This window comes from Myodes glareolus, chromosome 5, assembly GCF_982192425.1.
Source record: "Myodes glareolus chromosome 5, mMyoGla1.1, whole genome shotgun sequence".
NCBI lineage: Eukaryota > Metazoa > Chordata > Mammalia > Rodentia > Cricetidae > Myodes > Myodes glareolus.
The window spans coordinates 16963583-16981027 of record NC_142030.1 but is presented as its reverse complement, the minus strand read 5'-3'; the positions used below and the strand labels follow the sequence as shown (position 1 = coordinate 16981027).

The 17445-nt window shown below is 41.8% G+C and overlaps 1 protein-coding gene across 7 annotated transcripts in view; it reads left to right on the top strand.

The window, feature by feature from the left end:
- Positions 1-226: 226 nt before the first annotated feature.
- Positions 227-17445, top strand: part of Drc8 (dynein regulatory complex subunit 8) — a 119705-nt gene continuing 102486 nt past the window's right edge. For 2 of the 7 annotated variants that reach the window (XM_087906094.1, XM_087906093.1), the window contains exon 1: positions 227-447. In XM_087906094.1, the coding sequence (XP_087762220.1) occupies positions 242-447 (206 nt within the window). In that variant the 5' untranslated portion in view covers positions 227-241. Of the gene's footprint in view, positions 448-6706; positions 6857-17445 lie in introns of those variants that run through there. The other 5 variants (XM_087906096.1, XM_087906095.1, XM_087906097.1 and 2 more) reach the window with 4 other exon arrangements.

Sequence of the window (17445 nt, the reverse complement as noted above, 5' to 3'; positions counted from 1 at the left end):
CCAGGGCCTGGCAGGCGGGCGCGTGGCCCTTCGGCTGAGAATGGACGGGAGCCGCGCTCTGCACCCGAGCTCTGCGCATGAAAAAAAAAAAATAAACCAAAAAACCGAAAAACCTTAAAGGCAAATTAATAAACGAACAAGCCGGTTGAGACGCCACGGCCTCCGAGGGGGAGCGCGGTGTGCTTTAGCTCTCAGGGCCGTCACCGAGAGGCCAAGGCGGGCTCCGGAACCGTATGAATAAATGACCACCCTCGGCCTAAAGAACGCGGACCTCGGTTCCCGGGGGGGTGAGGGGGGGGGAAGCCGAGCGGGCCGCGGGCGGAAGAGGGAGAACTCCCGCGCGCCGAGGGGCTCCCCGCTCGCGCGCCCCGCAGGGTTGCCATGGGCATCTCCCAGGCGACGGGTTCCGCACCAAGATGGCGGAGGAAAAGGACCGGGAAGGAACAGGTAGGAAGGCTGACGAGGTGCCACAGAGGCGGGCCTCCATCTTGCGCCCCTCGGCGCTTAAACGGTGGGCCGAGGAGCCGCGCCAGCCCGCGTCTCCGCCGTCGGCTCCGCCCTCGACCGCCCCGCCCTCCCGCCCTTTCCCCGCTGAGGTCTGCGCGGGCTGCGGCCGCCGCCCCCATAGGGGACGTTCATAATGGCGTCCTTGTTCCCGGGCCCTCCACGCCCTGTGAGGGCGCCGGCCGCGGCTTGCGGTGTGGGGACCCGGAGGGAGGGAGGGCGGCCTGCAGGGGGACGCGGGCTGGCGCTGGAACCCGGCGGATCCTCCGCGCTCGCGCCGTCACCCCCGCCCCGCCTCAGGCGCCGACCGCCTCCATCTTGCCTCCTCCGCCAGGCGGCGGAGCAGGGCCTCGAGGTCACCCTGCGCCGTGCCCGCCCGGCTCTCGCTAGAGCCTTGCTTAAAGGAGGAGATACTCCATCATCAGTTTAATCAGGACGGAAAGAAAACCCAGCCGGGACCCATCGGGGCCGCCCAGATTGGCCGGGTTCACCGAGGGTGCCGGGAACGGACACTGCAGTGACCCGCGAGGCCTCAGGGGACCCGAAAAACGGATCATCTTCTTGAACTGCCAAGACCTTTTTGAGTTGTTTCTAACCCAGCAGAATGCCCTAAAATCGGATCCGTGGTTAGCATCTAGTGACCAAACAGCAATTACATGATAATCGTCGAAATCTCCGCTAAATAAATAAATAAATAAAGCGAGCAAGCCCTAAAATAGAAAAGGGCAAACATAGAAGTGAAAGTAATGCTCCATCTTTGTTCGGTTTCTGAGTTTTCACAACACACCCTGTCGACCCTAGCCCCTCCCGTCTCAGTTTGGAACAAAGTAGTTAACTAATATTTACATGACATGTTTAGTCCATCGTCATGGTGATCACAGAAAATCGGCAGGGAAACAGGAGACTGTGCCAGAGATCTGTTTATTGATAACTAGGAATTGAGATTTATACATGAGAAAATTAATCTCAGAAGCCGGGATGGTAGTATAGACTTTTTTTTTTAACCTCTCCTTTAAAGGTATTAAGATTTTGTGCTTTAGAAGTGAAAGGTACATTCTAAGGAAAGTATCCCTTTTTTTTTTTTTTAAAATGAAAGAAAGACCATGAAGTTGGTGTGTAGGGAGATGGGGAGGATCAGAGAGGCTTTGGGGGAAGGGGAGAGAATATTATCAAAATAATATTGTATGGCAGGGCAGTAGTTGGTAGCACAGGCTTTTAATCCCAGCACTCGGGAGGCAGAGACAGGTGGATCTCTGTGAGTTCGAGGCCAGCGTAGTCTACGGGGCAAGTTCCAGGACAGGCTCCAAAGCTACAGAGAAACCCTGCCTCGGAAAAAAAAAATTTTTTTTCAGATTAAAAAAAAACTTCCCCAGAAAGTTTGTTTTTAATTAGATTCTTATTTACCCTCCTCAACAAAAACAAAAACAAAAAGAAAGAAAAGAAAAAAAGCCATTAGGAGATATTTAGGGTAGTACTGGAGTATATTGCTGGTTTTTGCAATTAATACATTTATTTATTTAGAGACAGGACCTCACCTTGTAACTCTGATTGGTCCTGGAACTCAACAGAGATTCACGTGGCTCTGCATCTGAGTGTTGTGGTTAAAGAAGTATGCCTCCATGCCCAGCCTGATTTTTACAATTTTTATCCCTTCAGAGAGAGAAAGAGAGAGAGAGAGAGAGAGAGAGAGAGAGAGAGAGAGAGAGAGAGAGATCCTGATTCCTTAGTTAACAGAACAGTTTTCTCTTAAAATGAGCTCAGAGGAAGAGCTGTCATAGTAGTGGCTGTTGAAAGCCGGATTTCATATTTCATGTATTTAAGTTCTTGTATATTTAATGCTTATTTGGTGGAAAGTAATCTGGTGAGTATTAAACCTAAGAATTGCTGGAAGAAAGACCTAATCCACGATTGTCCAACTGACCAGGAAGGTGAGCACTAGCCAGGTTCATATCCAGGATTCCCAGAGAAATGGTGCTGAATGACTTCAGTTCGGTGCCCTATAAGGGTAGACCCACAGGCCACTGTGGTTTCTTTCCACCTTTGCCCAAGGGGGCAAGCATACATCAGCCTCCACCTCCGACTGATCAAGCACAACCTGGGGCATCCACCCTTGTTTACTGAAGTGAAAACATGTGACTTGTCACAACATTCCAGGAAGTTTTCTGTCTTTGGACAAGTGGGGCGTATAGGTTAACTGTAGCCCTTCATTGTCTCCCTCCCCAAAGGTGACATCAGTAAGGGAGATAAACACAAGTGGAAAACAAGAAGTAAAGCAGAGCAGTAGGAAGTAGCCAGGGCCAACACAAGACCCCCAAGGAACACCCCACAGCATCCTCTTTTATCTATGAGCCCTCACCTTTTTCAGTTCTTTTCAATCTATCAATGGATAAAGTAGATTAGGTTAGTGCCCTCAAGATCCATTTGTCCCTAGAAAAGCCCTGCAATACCTCCAGAGGTGTGCTGTATCTCAGCCTAGTGGATCAAGTGGGATTCTCACTTAGAAACCCTTCCTATGTGGATGGATGGATACACACACACACACACACACACACACACACACACACACACACACACATATATATATGTATATATATGTTGTTATGCTTCTCTATTGCTTATTTTGTGTTTAAACAGTGTAATTTACTTTTTCCTGGATTACATTTTTTCTCTAGCTAAAAAGCAAATGATTTTAAAATTTTAAAACCAAGTTAATTTTGTGTAGGTGAGGCTGTCCATTAGTTTCCCAGCCATTCAGACCCAAATAATCACACAGAAACTATATTAATTAAAACACTGAAAGCACTGCTGGGCCAATAGCTTAGACATATTTCTGGCTAACTCTTATATCTTAAATTAACTCATTTCTATTAATCTGTGTATCACCATGAGGCTATGACTTACTGGGTAAGGTTCTCTGGTGACTGTCTCCTTTGGCAGCTACATGGAGTCTCTCTGACTCCACCTATTCTCTATATCTCTGTTCAGATTTCTTGTCTGGCTTTACTCTGCTAAGCCATTGGCCTAAACAGATTTATTCATCAACCAATAAAAGCTACACATATACAGGAGGACTTCCCACATCATTTTCCCCTTTCTGTCTAACTAAAAGGGAAGGTTTTAAGTTTATCATAGCAAAATTACATATACAAAACAATTATCAAGCAAGAATTATAGTTATTATATTATTTAGTTCATTTACATTTGGCAAATTAAGGAAAATACGCTATCATTTATCCCATCTTTGTGAGTCTAAAGTTTTATATCTAATTTATCTTTTATCATAACTAAGGAAAACTATAACTATCTGTCTTTAACTCTTTAGAGACTCTTGAAGGATATATTACCTAAGTAAACAGGAAGTGCATTGAAAGCAACTTCCAAAGTTCTAGAATTGACAGAGACATCTTGCCGCCTGGTCAGTCACTAGCCATGGCAATTTGTCAATTTCCCACCTGACTTTACACTGCTAATCCATTAGCCAAACAGATTTATTCATCAACCAATAAAAGCAACACATATACAGAAGGACTTCCATAGCAATTTTAAGTCATTTATCTTTTTTTTTTTTTTTGGTACTGAAAGAATGTTTGAAATGTGATGAAAAAACTTCCCTTTGAAGTTTTATCATTTTTTTGAAGTTTCCTCAGCATTTTTTGTTTGAATTTTACCCTTCCGGTTAGTTCTGTTTGTTTAAACGGGCAATTGATGCAGTTGTCAATTTAGTGGATCTTTTAATCCCATTGTTCTTGTCTCCTGGAGATTTTGCACAGCACTAGGAAAATCTTTTGTTTACAATTAGAACCATGTCCAGGAAAGCAACTGCTTAGGTGTAGAATTCTGTCGGCAGACCAGTGATCTTTAGAAGTGTCAGTTTTTCTAGTAAATTTTCTTTCAAATTTGTTATTTTTGTCTGTACTAAATTATTACTTGATATTTTGTACCCTCCGAAAACATAAGTCGGCAAATACTCTAATTCAATTATGGAGGGGAGGAGGTTTTACATATTTTGTGTGTGTGTGTGTGTGTGTGTGTGTGTGTGTGTGTGTGTGTTTAATTTTTATGGTAGCACTCTGAAACCAAAACATTTATAGATCTCAGTTGAGATGCTGGAGAGATAGCTGCATGAATAAGAGTTCTTGCTGTACAAGCAGGAGGACCTGGGTTTGCATCCCAGGGTCCATGTGAAAAGCCGGCCATTGCTGCAGGTACATGTAAAACTGGGGGGCAGGGTCAGGAGGATCCCTGGGGCTTGCTGGCTACTTGCCTAGTCCCACATTCAGTGAGAGACCTTGACCTGTCTGTAAAGGTTAAGGCAAGATACAGAACACCAGTGTCCTTTTCTGGTCTCCACACACGCACGTAGTTGCATAGATACAGTACACATATACACGCATACAAGCACTGTGCACACACGCACACAGACACACCCTCAAAGAAGAAATCTAGATTGAAATAGAGGAAATGGAGAAATTAAAAGTGAACTTATATGTATATATTTTTTATTAGTTACTGTTGACTAATATATAATATAATGTATTATATTATATATGACATATTATAATATGACTAATATATATGTTAAAGGCTTTGGGACAGCGCAGATAACCTAGATGAGATTTGGAGGGAGACCTGGATTTGTATGTTGTCTTTCCCGAGCTACAGCCATCTGATCTTAACCCAGGGGCTAAACCTAAAGGAGCCTCAGATTCCTCAAATATAAAGAGAATTTTATGTTGTGATAAGGATGATGACTCCGCCTCCTTCTTCTTTTTGAGACTGGGTCTATCTGTGTAGTCCTGCCTGTCCTAGAGCTCACTATGTAGACTAGGCTAGCCGTGATTACTTTACACGTGCCTCTCCAGTGCGGGAATTAAAGGTATGCACCATCATGCCTTGTGGATAGTATCTTCTCATTCCTCATTATGTCCCCAGTACCCACAATGCCTGGCACGAGAATGCTGTGGAAAGTACCTTGCATTTTAGGGCCTAGTGATTACTAGTATGTGCTTGACATAAAATCTGAGGGTAAGAAAAAACAAACCTAAGTCCTGTTGTTGATCAAAACAGTTGATTATATGTAAAGCATTTATGCACATTTCCGAGACCATTTAATAACTGTTCTTCCTGTTTTAGGTCACTAAACAAAGAAGAATAATTTTTTATATTTATTTTATCCTTCCGTACCCTTTAAATCTCTTTCATTTAAAGGTAAGACTTAAAGATTGCTGGCATAGCTGATGGTGGGGAATGGTGTACCATAGGACAATTATCATCTTTCATACAATAGATGGCACATTTATGCCTTTAATTTTGTCAGTTGTCAATAATGCCTGTTACTGCATTTCTTCCAGTATAGGTTTCAGCCAAGAATCCCACATTGGATATAGTTGACTGACCTCTTTGATTTCATTTGATCTGAGTAGTACTTTGGGTTTTTTTCTTATATTGTCAATATTGATATTGATTGGTCCAGAAAGGGTTCCCATCATTAGAAATTTATAGTTTCCTTATGCCTCTACTGTTCTCTCCTTGGAGTCAGTTTTTTGTTTTTGTTTTCTTGTTTTTTTTTTTGAGACAGATCTGCCTTCCTCTGCCTCCTGAGTGTTGGAACTAAAGGCGTGAGCTACCACTGCTGGCTTATTTGTTAGTCTTATCAGCACATATTATGTTTTTCACCCTACACTTACTAAGTAGTACTTATTAGTAGCTCAGAACATAGACTCTGTAGTAAAATTTCTGGACTGGAAGCCTCAGCATTCTGATTTCTTCACATGCTGAATGAGTGTAGTGAAACTGTGCCATTCAGTGAGGGAACGTGTAGCAAGCACTTCACGTGTAGTAAATCATGTCTATAAATGTGCTTACTGTGTTAACAGTCTGCTCGTGAGGAGTAGAAAGATGTGGGCCTTGTCCTCTTTGAGATTACTTACTGTTGAGAGAACCATTACAGAATTATGTAATTATTTAATTACATATGCAATAAATTGTTCAAAACCTTCAAGGCTGCAGCAGAGGAACACGGATGTCATTTTTCCTTACTTCAGGGGCTTTCAGTGTGACATTTTCCTCCATGGAAAGCAGTTGGCTAAAATTCAAAAGCTTGAAGCAAAACAAAAAACAAAACTCATAAAAGCCCTAAGCAGAAAGGAAACTGGCTTTTTAGAGGAACTAAGCAGGGGAGTGTGGCTGGGCTGGGAAGGTGCGAGTGAGAGGGAGTGAAATGAGGTGTACAGCAGAGGCAGAGGCTGCTCTCCTTGAAATCAGGCCATGGGATTTAGCATCTGTTTCCATCAAGAGGAAGCTATTGGAGCGTTTAGAACGGGAACAGTGCAGTGCAGCTCTTGCCTTAGAGGTCAGTTGTGTCTGTCTCCTGGTCCATTTATTGCACTGACTTTAAGCTCCTTCCTCTCAGCTGTTTAGAATATTCAGTTCATACCGTAGTCACTGTGCTGTGTGTCGGCACACAAGAGCTCATGCCTTTGTAATGCTAGCTTAGTGTCCATCGGTCATTCCTTCTCATATCTTTCCCATTATCTCTCAGAAAATTTGATTATTTCACACAGTAAAATTTAAATGTGGGTTTGATGATATACATAAAGTATGGGATGAGTTTTGGATGTCTGGGGTTCAAATGTTATTAGTAAATAATCCATCTATATGTTTCATGCAAATTATCTTGAACCTTGAACTTTTATTATATAAATTTTTAGAAAAGATCAAGATCTTTTCTACATACCTTTAAGTATGTTATAGCTGGCAAGTTTTTATGTTAACTTGACGCAGGCTAGCATCATTTAGGAAGAGGGAACTTAATTGAGAAAATGGCCTCACCAGACTGGCCTGTGGTTCATTTTCTTCATTGATGTGGGAGGACCCAGCTCACTGTGGGCAATGCACTGAGCAAACCCCGGGGAGCAAGCCAGTAAGCAGTGTCCTCTGTGGCTTCTGCTTCATTCAGTTCCTGCCTCTGCAGTCTGTCCCTGCCTTGGCTTCTCTCAATGAACTGTGACCCCAGATATGTAATCCAAATAAACCCTTTCCTCTCCAAGTTGCTTTTGGTCATGATCTTTATCACAGCATCAGAAACCATACTAGGACAGGTGGTAACAGAATTGATAGAAGATTTTAGTCTAATAAGTCTAGATTTCTTGGGATTGGGTTTGACTACTTGGAGGAGAGTTAGGGGTTAACACCTCTCTAGTATGAGTCAGACTGAGTTTCTAGGGCCTATCCTCAGGGCTGAGGTGGAGGCTGCTGGTATTTTTACAGAACCATTTGTTCCCTGCTCAATTTTAGCATTGGTCTGTTATGATTTATTGTAGCTGATGTGTTTTCCTTTTCAATTAGGTTGGCTCTACAATAAGTGGGTGATTAATACTTTGTGTATGTGTGCGAGCGCTAAGGATTGAACTCAGGGCCTCAAGCATGCTAGGCTAATGCTCTACCACTGAACCATAGCCAACCCACAGTAAACATCTCCTATAAAAGCACAATGTATAAAGCTAGACGATGATTGACGTGTGATAGTTTTGGCTGGGTGTTTGGTGATATGTTCTCTTTGGATAAAATTATTCATAAAATATGAATCACTAAGAACTTCCGCCTCCACACAGACAAGAATCGGTTCCTTGGCTGTTTTTAAACACTGGGTCTGGAATAGATGCTGGCATTGCTTGAGTCAAGCAGGACAGTAACACACATTCCAGTTAATTAACCTTGAGGGCATTTCTTCACCTTCTCTGTTGTATACTTTAAACAGTTCTCATGACAAATGCTTCTCTTGGGACTTATTATCTTGTCTTCATTTCTGCAGGTTAAGGTTTTGAGCACCCAGTTAAGCGTGTGAATATGTACACAGATACTTCAGTATCAGAAAAATCTCAGCCATATTCTTATTTCAAAATTTTCTGTACCCTTTGGTGTTTGAACTCTGTTTGGTTATGACTGCTCTCTGTGTAGACTGTCATTAATTTCTTTCTTTGAAGTTAAGCTTAACATTTACCCCCTCTGTTTGGATTTTAACCTGTTATCACACATACTTTAATCTTGTTAGCATTTCAGTTCCCCCCCTCCCAATTTCTATTCCCAGCACTTTTGAGGCAAAGTGTGTGGGTTTTCTTCCCACACTACCAAGCAGTCTTCTAGTTCTTTGTGGACACTAGTGGTTGTTTATGACACACTCAATTCTGACACTACTGGAAAGAGTGCAGACTGTATCAGTTAAGTGTTAGCCCTACAAAGCTATTCCCATGAAAACATGCCAGTTGTAGATAGTGACGGCCTGTACCTCTCACTGACTTGGCTACAAGCTGGCAATTCCTACCACCCCCTTCTCAGTCTGATATTTGCTGTAACCAGTCTCAGAACTGATGGAAGCATGGATAGAGTTTACTAGACTGTTATAAAAGGTGTCAAAGGACACAAAGAAAGAGGAGGCCTCCAAAGTTCTTAGGATCTACAGTCCCTGTAGGATTGTGGTGCATGATTGTCTGTCTAGAAGTTCTACAGACCCTTCCATTAGCATTTTTATGGTGACTCCATTGATTCTATTTTATGGTGGTTGATTATATTATTGTTTATTTGTGATTGGCCCTCTTCCCCAGTCCTTCATCTCTCATTGGAGATCATGGAATGGAGCTGAATTTTTCTTTTTAGCAGGTTTTTGTTTGGGTATTAATTAGTCTTTCTCATTATTACTTTGGTTATATTTGTCAAGAACTTGTTTACTATGAGCAAATTTTATATTAATTAGTTCATGTACTTAATTTATTTAATCTTTATACAGCCGTATGAGATGCTATTTTATTGTACAGGTGAAGAAGTGGCCTATTTAAAGGACTTGGTTGATTAATATATAGTTAGTACTGGGGGAGTAGTTCAGTGGCAGAGTACTTGTCTCTCAAGGCATGGTAGTTCAAATTTGTGTTCCCAGTTCTTGGGAAACTAAGGCAGGAGGACCCTAAGTTTGAGGCAAGCCTGGACTACACAGAGAATTTTAGGTGGGCCAGATCTACATAGCAAGACTTTGTTTCAATGAACAATATATGTGTGTGTTAAGTATTAGTTAATTAGAAAAGGGCTTGTCTGGCAGCATTTTACTATTTCCTGTTTATTTAGTTCTATCTTTATTGTTTGGGATACAAGTTCTCCTTAAATAGGTTGGGCTGGACTGGAATTTAAGGGCTGGGTTGCTCTCAGACTCATGAGAGTCCTGTTTCAGTCTCCCAAGTGCTGACGACAGGCCTGTGTGTGCCACTATGCCTGAGTTTGTTTGCTGTTTCAAATTTTTATATTATTGATACAGAAATTTTTGGAAACCCATCAAGATCTTGACATTTATTCAGTCTGTAAACAAATATCTATAATGAAACCTTGCTTTTCTTCTTTCTTTCTTTCTTTCTTTCTTTCTTTCTTTCTTTCTTTCTTTCTAGATTTATTTATTTTGGTATTTTGAGACAGGGTTTCTCTATGTAGCCCTGGATGTCATGGAACTCACTATATAGACCAGGCTGTCCTCGAACTCACAGAGATCCACCTGCCTCTGCCTCCTTTCCCAAGTGCTAGAATGAAAGGTTTGTGCCACCACTGTCCAGGCTGTATGCCTTTTCTTGACATTCAATACCTTTCAAATTAGCGTCACATAGTTTTAGCCTTTAAAGGAAGGTGTTGCTGTATTTCATAGTACAGAATGTAAAGAGAGCTGTTAGCTGACTTTCTGAAGAGATCAGTTGGTTTGTAGACCTTTAACATGTCGTGACTGTGTTTTTACACCATACTAAAGGATTTCCCATGGAAATAGCTGCCAGTGAGCTGAAAACTGCAACAAGCTTTTTTCTAAAGCACAAGATACAGTTGACAGACATCTTTTTATAGACATGTCTGTGGCTGCGTACTGTTTTTAGGCTTGATAAATTTTTTCAGAAATGGAAATTCTCCTTTCAAGTTGATGAAAGCTGTTTACAGTAGAGCAGCACACATGATGAGAGGGGAGCCAGCCCTGTTTATCTCAAGCTCGTCTGGACCGCGTCTCTTAAGATGGGGACAACAGCAACAGTAGAACACAGTGTGTTTCTCAGTGAGGACAGCCTTTTTAAGACTACCTACAAATAATTTTTCAAACTTCAAATTATTTATAAAGTTAAAAACATGAAAAATTTAGATGAAAATGGTAATGGAAAGGAAAACTAATCAAACTTAATAAGAATTTAAGTAGCGACTATTAGAAGCAAACAAATTAGTTACCTGGTAATGTGCACCTGGTTACCCACATGAACAGGCTCCAGTCTATAAACATTTTCCTCACACAGCTTCTGGACATGGTTTGCTAAGTGTTTCTAGAATAACTCTGGAGTTTACTGTATGGCTACTGGCAGGAAGCCCTAGGCCTCCCCCTTTTCTTTCTCTTTTCCTTTGAAGGAGATAGACACAGATGAAAGCAGAGATGGCAGGCTTTCATTGTTATCTGGTGACCCAATGAGGTCAGGGCTGCATAAACACAGCTTCCCAGTACCTGTTTCATGGCCTGCAGTCCATTGAGCATCTGCTCTACAGTCAAGACTGTCATATCCAAACCAAGTCAGGGATGAGATTTATGCAGTGGTTACTTAACAGCTCCTTGAGAACAGTTGTTCTGAAGTCTGCAGTCCTATAATATTAAGACACCAGTTATTTATTCCTTCCCACCCAGTATTTGTTGGCAAAGATTAACACCCATGGAGACATCACATCAACTCAAGAGGGGGAAGGGAAGAGACACCCAAGAGGCAGCAGTAATTCATAAAAGTGAGCTGGGCAAATGTTGGGGATGTTTAAAGACCTAGGATTCAAAGGGAAAGAGCAAGATGCTTAACTTCCATTTTATTCTTGGCTGTCTCTGGTCCACTGTCTTTCCTACTCTCCCGTTCTCTGCATGGCCGGCATTCATCACTGTTTTTGTACCCACCCTGAACACTTGCCATGAAATTTTTGGCCCCTCAGAGTGTTTTCTAACACCAATAAACTTCTTTACAAATACTTGTTTTATAAAAATGTCCATCTCATTTCTTCTTTTTTTTTATTTTATGCTCATTGGCGATTCATCTGCATGCATGTCTGTGTGAGGGTGTTGGATCCCCTGGAACTGTTACAGACAGTTGTGATCTGCCATGCTGGAAATTGAACCTGGTCTTCTGGAAGTGAGTGCTCTTAACTGCTGACCCTACCTCTTCAGCCCCTCATTTCTGTATTCTCTTCTGGGGACCACTGTTGGGCATCTTGAAGAAAGGTGTTTATCCTCCTCTGTCTCCTTTAATTCAAGAACACAAGTTAGTCATTTTACTTCCAATAAAAACATTTTAAATATTTTTTTGAGCCAGGCTTTTACTCTGTAATATAGGCTAATGTGGAACTTGTAATCCTGCCTCAGCCTCCCCAGTTCTGGGATTACATTTATGTAGTACAATTCATAGTGCAATTCAATTCAAAATTATTGCTTGCCATTGTCATAGAAATTCTTTCTTTTGTACTTTCATTTTAAAATTTTAATTTTAAAATTTCAGCTAGTTTACAAATCATGAGTTTCCTTGTGTTTACCTTTTTCTATGTATACCTTTGAATTTTGCTCATATTGCTCTTCTATTTTCTTGTCATTTACCTTACCCTAATAGTCCCCTTTCTGTTTTCCTATTACACATGTATGTAATATGTAAATGTGTGTTCAAATCTAGAGTCCACATATGATAAAAAACGTTGCTATTTACACCACCTCATTGCCTTCGGTCACTCCTTGTCCCCTTTTCACTGGCTCTCTCTAGCTTATTCCTCTTCGCAAAGACTTTGTTATTTCTTTGTTAATTTTTCTGCTCACTCTAAATCCCTTCATTCCTTTGGTTGACTTCAGTAGTCATTTCAGTGGCCATGTAAGCTTTGCTCAGCAAACTCATGTCATAGACTCTTTAACTCTTGTGACTTTCACTTCCCCTCTCTTCCTTTTCAGCATTTCTGTTTTCTTTTAGAGATAGGGTCTCTCTAGGTAGATCAGGTCATCCTAGAACTCTCTATGTTGACCAGGATGGGCTCAAACTCACAGATATTCTCCTGCATCTGCCTCCTGATTGCTGAGATTAAAGGTGTGCACAAACATGCCCGACTTCTATTTCAGCATTTTGTAGAAACTTTTTATGGTTTTTGTGTTTGGTTTCCTGGGAGGTAGTGCAAGAGCAAAGACATGTGCTGAGTTTTTGCTCATCTGTATGGTGGCTTGAAAGAAAATATCTCCCACAGGGAGCGGCACTATTAGGAGGTATGGCTTTTTTGGAGTTGGTATGGCCTTGTTGGAGGAAGTGTATCATCGTACAGCTGGGCTTTGAGGTTTCCTATGTTCAGTCTGTGCCCAGTGACACAGTTTACTTCCTGTTGCCTTTGGATCTCAGTTCCTTCTCTAGCACCATGTCTGCCTGCAGGCTGCCATGTCCTACCATAATGATAATGGACTAAATATCTCAACTGTAACAGTCCCAGTGAAATGTTTCCTTGGTAAGAGGTGCCATGGTCATGGTGTCTCTTCACAGAAATAGGAACCCTAACTAAGATAACCCTTTTCAGTATTTTACCTTCATGTTAAACTCTGTGAGCCACTTTGAAATCTTGACTCCCTCATTGTATTGACCAACTCAGTCTCCAGATTCACAGTGGTGCTCTGCTCCCCTACACACTTCAGTGTGCGTTGGCTCTATCAAGAGTTATAGCTTCCTTGAGCCCACAGTTGATCAGTCGGGCAAGAATGATTCTGGTTAATGTGGAAGAAAAGGAGTCTATGGAAAGGTAATAAAGAGCTCACAAAACCAGCAGCTACACAGAACCAGCTTGGATACGAACAGAGGAGGCCCGGCATGTAGCACAGCTGATGGCATACTGCCGGGACAGAACCTCTGTCCCAGGACCACTGACAGAAATCATCCCCACAAATAATCTCGTCTCTGTATTTTAAATTCACTCTCTTGTTCTCTCTCTATCTCTTTGACAGAGACAGATCTCAATCTGTAGCCCTGGCGGACCTGGAACTCATTATATAGACAAGCAAGATTGGTACTGAACTTAGAGATCCTTCTGCCTCTACCCTCCAAGTGCTGGGATTAAAGATCTGGGCCACCACACCTGGCTAGAATTATCTTATTAAGACTCAGAACCCTGCACAAAACTGTAGTGAGGAGTGCGGGCAGGCCTGCTTTTCATCCTGCCCGGCTCCCGCACGGCTAGCTTAGTCCCAGAAATAACAACATACAAATTGTATTCATTTATGCACTGCCTGGCCCATTATCTCTAGAGAGTTAGTTACTGACTAACTCTCATATCTTGATATTAACCCATTTCTAATAATCTGTAGCACCACGAGGTGGTGGCTTACCGGAAAAGATTCAGCATGTCTGACCTGGTGGCTGGCTCCATGGTGTCTGCCTCATAGCCCTCTTCCCAGCATTCTGTTTTGTTTTCTCCGCCTACCTAATTTTCTGTCCTATCAATGGGCCAAGGCAGTCTCTTTATTGACCAATGAAAATAACACAATAGACAGATAACCCTCCTCCATCATTTCCCCTTTTTCTGTTTAAACAAAAAAGAAAGGCTTTCATTTTAACATAGTAAAATTATATATAACAAAACAGTTATCAAGCAAGAATTACAGTCACAATATTTATAACTATATCTTTATCATAATAATGGAAAACTATAACTATGACTATCCATTCTTCAACTCCATCAAAGACTCCAGAAGGATATAATATTACCTAAGTAAACAAGAAGTAAGCAACTTCCAAAACTCTAGAAATGACAGAGACATCTCGCTGCCTGGACAGTGACCCAAAGTTCCTCTGTATCGTTGGGGCATCCATTTTAGGCCTTCAGGCCCATAATATCCAGATACTACTAAATACAGATAAACTACTAAATACAATAAAGATGAACTTTTAATGGCATTGAAGGACTTAATGTATAGTGGAGGTAAAACACTTGGTTGCAGTGTAAGGATTTGATCACATTTAATTCTTTATGTAATTTGTTTAGTGTCTTTTTTTCCCCAGTAGAATGGCAACACAAGTCTTTCTACTTTATTCTCCACTATCTTTAGTGTTTAGTGCCTAATAAGTACTCACTTGAGTTAATGAATTCCAGGTAGTTAGCCTGGCCTTGAGAATGAGGGAAGGCAGAAGGGGAGTGTGGAGCAAGTGGAGGCTTGCTGAAGACACTTTATTGTGTTAGGAGCCAGCAGGTGGGGAAAATGAAAGGAAATTAATGCAGAATTCTTTGAATACAGAATTATTTTTATTTAGGAGAAGAATTTTAGAATGAGCATGAAGGTTAGTGGTAGAGCATTAGCCTAGCACACACAAGGCCCAGACTCTGACTTCTACCATGAGGAGAAGGCAAAATGTCTGCAGTCCTTAGGAGAAATAACTTCCTCCAGTCGCCTTAGTCTGTATTCACTCACTGACTGACCGCGGAGTCCTTCTGGTTGCAGTCTAGCATTCTTCGTAAATGCAATGTTATATTAATGGAATGGTTTCCCAAACTAGGCCACTCATCAGAATCCCCCAAAGAAACTTCTGGAAAGAGATTCCTGGATCTCCCTCACACCCACAGAACCAGAACTCTGTCCCAGGAGCAGAGCTGCTAGATAGCTGAAATTAGCTCCAGGTAGCTCATGTGACTGGCCTTGAGAATTGTTGCAGGTGGCGACCTGGCAAGGTGCCTCTTTAAGGCTAGCTTTCACACAATAAATATTTCTTTTAGAAGTTACTTGCAAGCAGAGTTCTTTCTCAGATTTTGATTTAAGATGAAGAAACCAGGGGTCTCTTAGTTTTTCAACACTTAACCATTCATACCATAAACTTCATGGAGCTATAAGTAGCCACCCTGTCCCTTTGTGCTGGGACCCGGTGAGACAGCTTAGATGAGCTGATGAGGCTTCGGCTTCAACTGACCTTGCAGTCTAAAGGGAGCAGGGGTGGGAGCCAGGCTCACAGTTCTGTGTACAGGTATACAGGGCACAGTAGGGGTGCATTCATCACGGTCCTCAACCTTGCCCCTTCCAGTGGAGTTTCTTCAGAGCAGCAGCGGTTATCTTGAGCAATTAGGTGATCGAGAAATAGTTTGTTTTGTTTTTTTGTTCTTTGTTTTTTGCTTGTTTGTTTTCGGAGACAAGGTTGCTTTTCTGAGACAGTGTAACCCTGACTGTCCTGGAACTCGCTCTGTAGACCAGGCTGGCCTGGAACTCGCTCTGTATACCGGGCTGGCATGGAACTCACAGAGATCCACCTGCCTCTGCCTTCTGAGTGCTGGGTTAAAAGTGTGTGCCACCACCACCAAGCAAAAATATTGTTTTAAATTTATTTTTATGTGCATTGGTGTTTTGCCTGCATGTATGTCTGTGTGAGGGTGTTGGATCCCCTGGAACTAGAGTTACAGTCTATTGTGAGCTGCCATGTTGGTGCCAGGAATTGAATCTGGGTCCTTTGAAAGAGCAGTCAGTGCTCTTACTGTTGAGCAATTTTTCCAGCCCCAGCTCAACAATTATTTTTTATATTATATGTATATTGGACTGGAGAGATGGCTCAGTCATTAAAAGTGCATACTGCTCTTGCAGAGAACAGGAGTTCAGCTCCCAACACCAATGTTGGGCAACTCACAACTGTTTGTAACTCCAGCTCCAGGGAGCTCCAACTTCCCTGGCTCCCACACACACACATATACACACATAAATAAAGATCATGAAACAAAATTTTAAATACACATGCTAGGCCTGTTAGCACACATCTTTAATTCTCGTACTTGGGAGTCAGAGGCAGGCAGATCTCTGTGAGTTCAAGTCCAGCTTGGTCTACATAGTGAATTCCAGGCTAGCCAGAGCTACATAGTAAGACTCTGTCTCAAAAAGCAAGCAAGTAAACAAACAAAAAGCCCCAAACAATATGTATATGCACATTAAAACTGATAATGATTGTGTATGTGTGCATGAATGCTACACATGTGCAGGTGTCCATGGTGGCCAGAAGAGGGTGTCAGTCCCTTGGTACTGCAGTCACAGGCAGTTGAGCACTACTTGTTGTGGGAGTTGGGAACTGAACTTGGGTCCTGTGCTCTTAGCTGCTGAGCCATCATCTCTCCAGCTCCTCAGTGAGTCTTTGTATTTTAATGTCCATATATGAGATCCACGGGTACTCATTCATAAACTCTCCGGTTGTCTTGTTGCTCTTAGATAAACTGCAGCCTCCTTTGATGTGGCTAGCTAAAAGTTCAAGCTTGTCTGAATATTGCTGGAATTCTCTCTTCTAGCTACACCTCATTAGAGGAACATTAAGGAGCAAAACACAGAACTGCTCTCATGCTTTTTGGTTCTTTTCTGAGATTGTATTATTGTGCTTTTCAATTCTTCTGCTGAGGTTTCATTCCTTTTCTTTCTCCCTGTTTTCTTTCTTAGTGGTGCTGGGGAACAAATCCAAAGCCTTGCTATACTAGACAAGTATTTTACCACTGAGCCACCTCCCTTGGCTAGCATCCTTAAAAAAATACTTTGAGAAGAGAATAAAAACGTTTAAGTTAATAGAAAGGAGAATCATTCTAAAATGCACATGTAAGAATTAGTAGATGATAAATACCCAGAAGAATGCATGGGGAATGGAGAGTAGCAGGAACTTAACAGTGTTCCTGTCTGTTAACATTTAAAAATACTAAGATTCTTATTTTACCAAAATAGATAGGCCTTCTGGCAGTAAACAGTATACTAAGATGCTTAAAACAGTCGGAAACGAACTACACTACGCTGCAGTGGTTGTATTTGTTAATTGGTGGTTCTGGTATTAGCATCTGATCATCATATGTTCACATGTGGTCCAGCTCTCTGTTTTTATTTTGGAAATGGGCATTGTATATAAAGTAACATTTACTAAAACATTTGTTGAACATGCT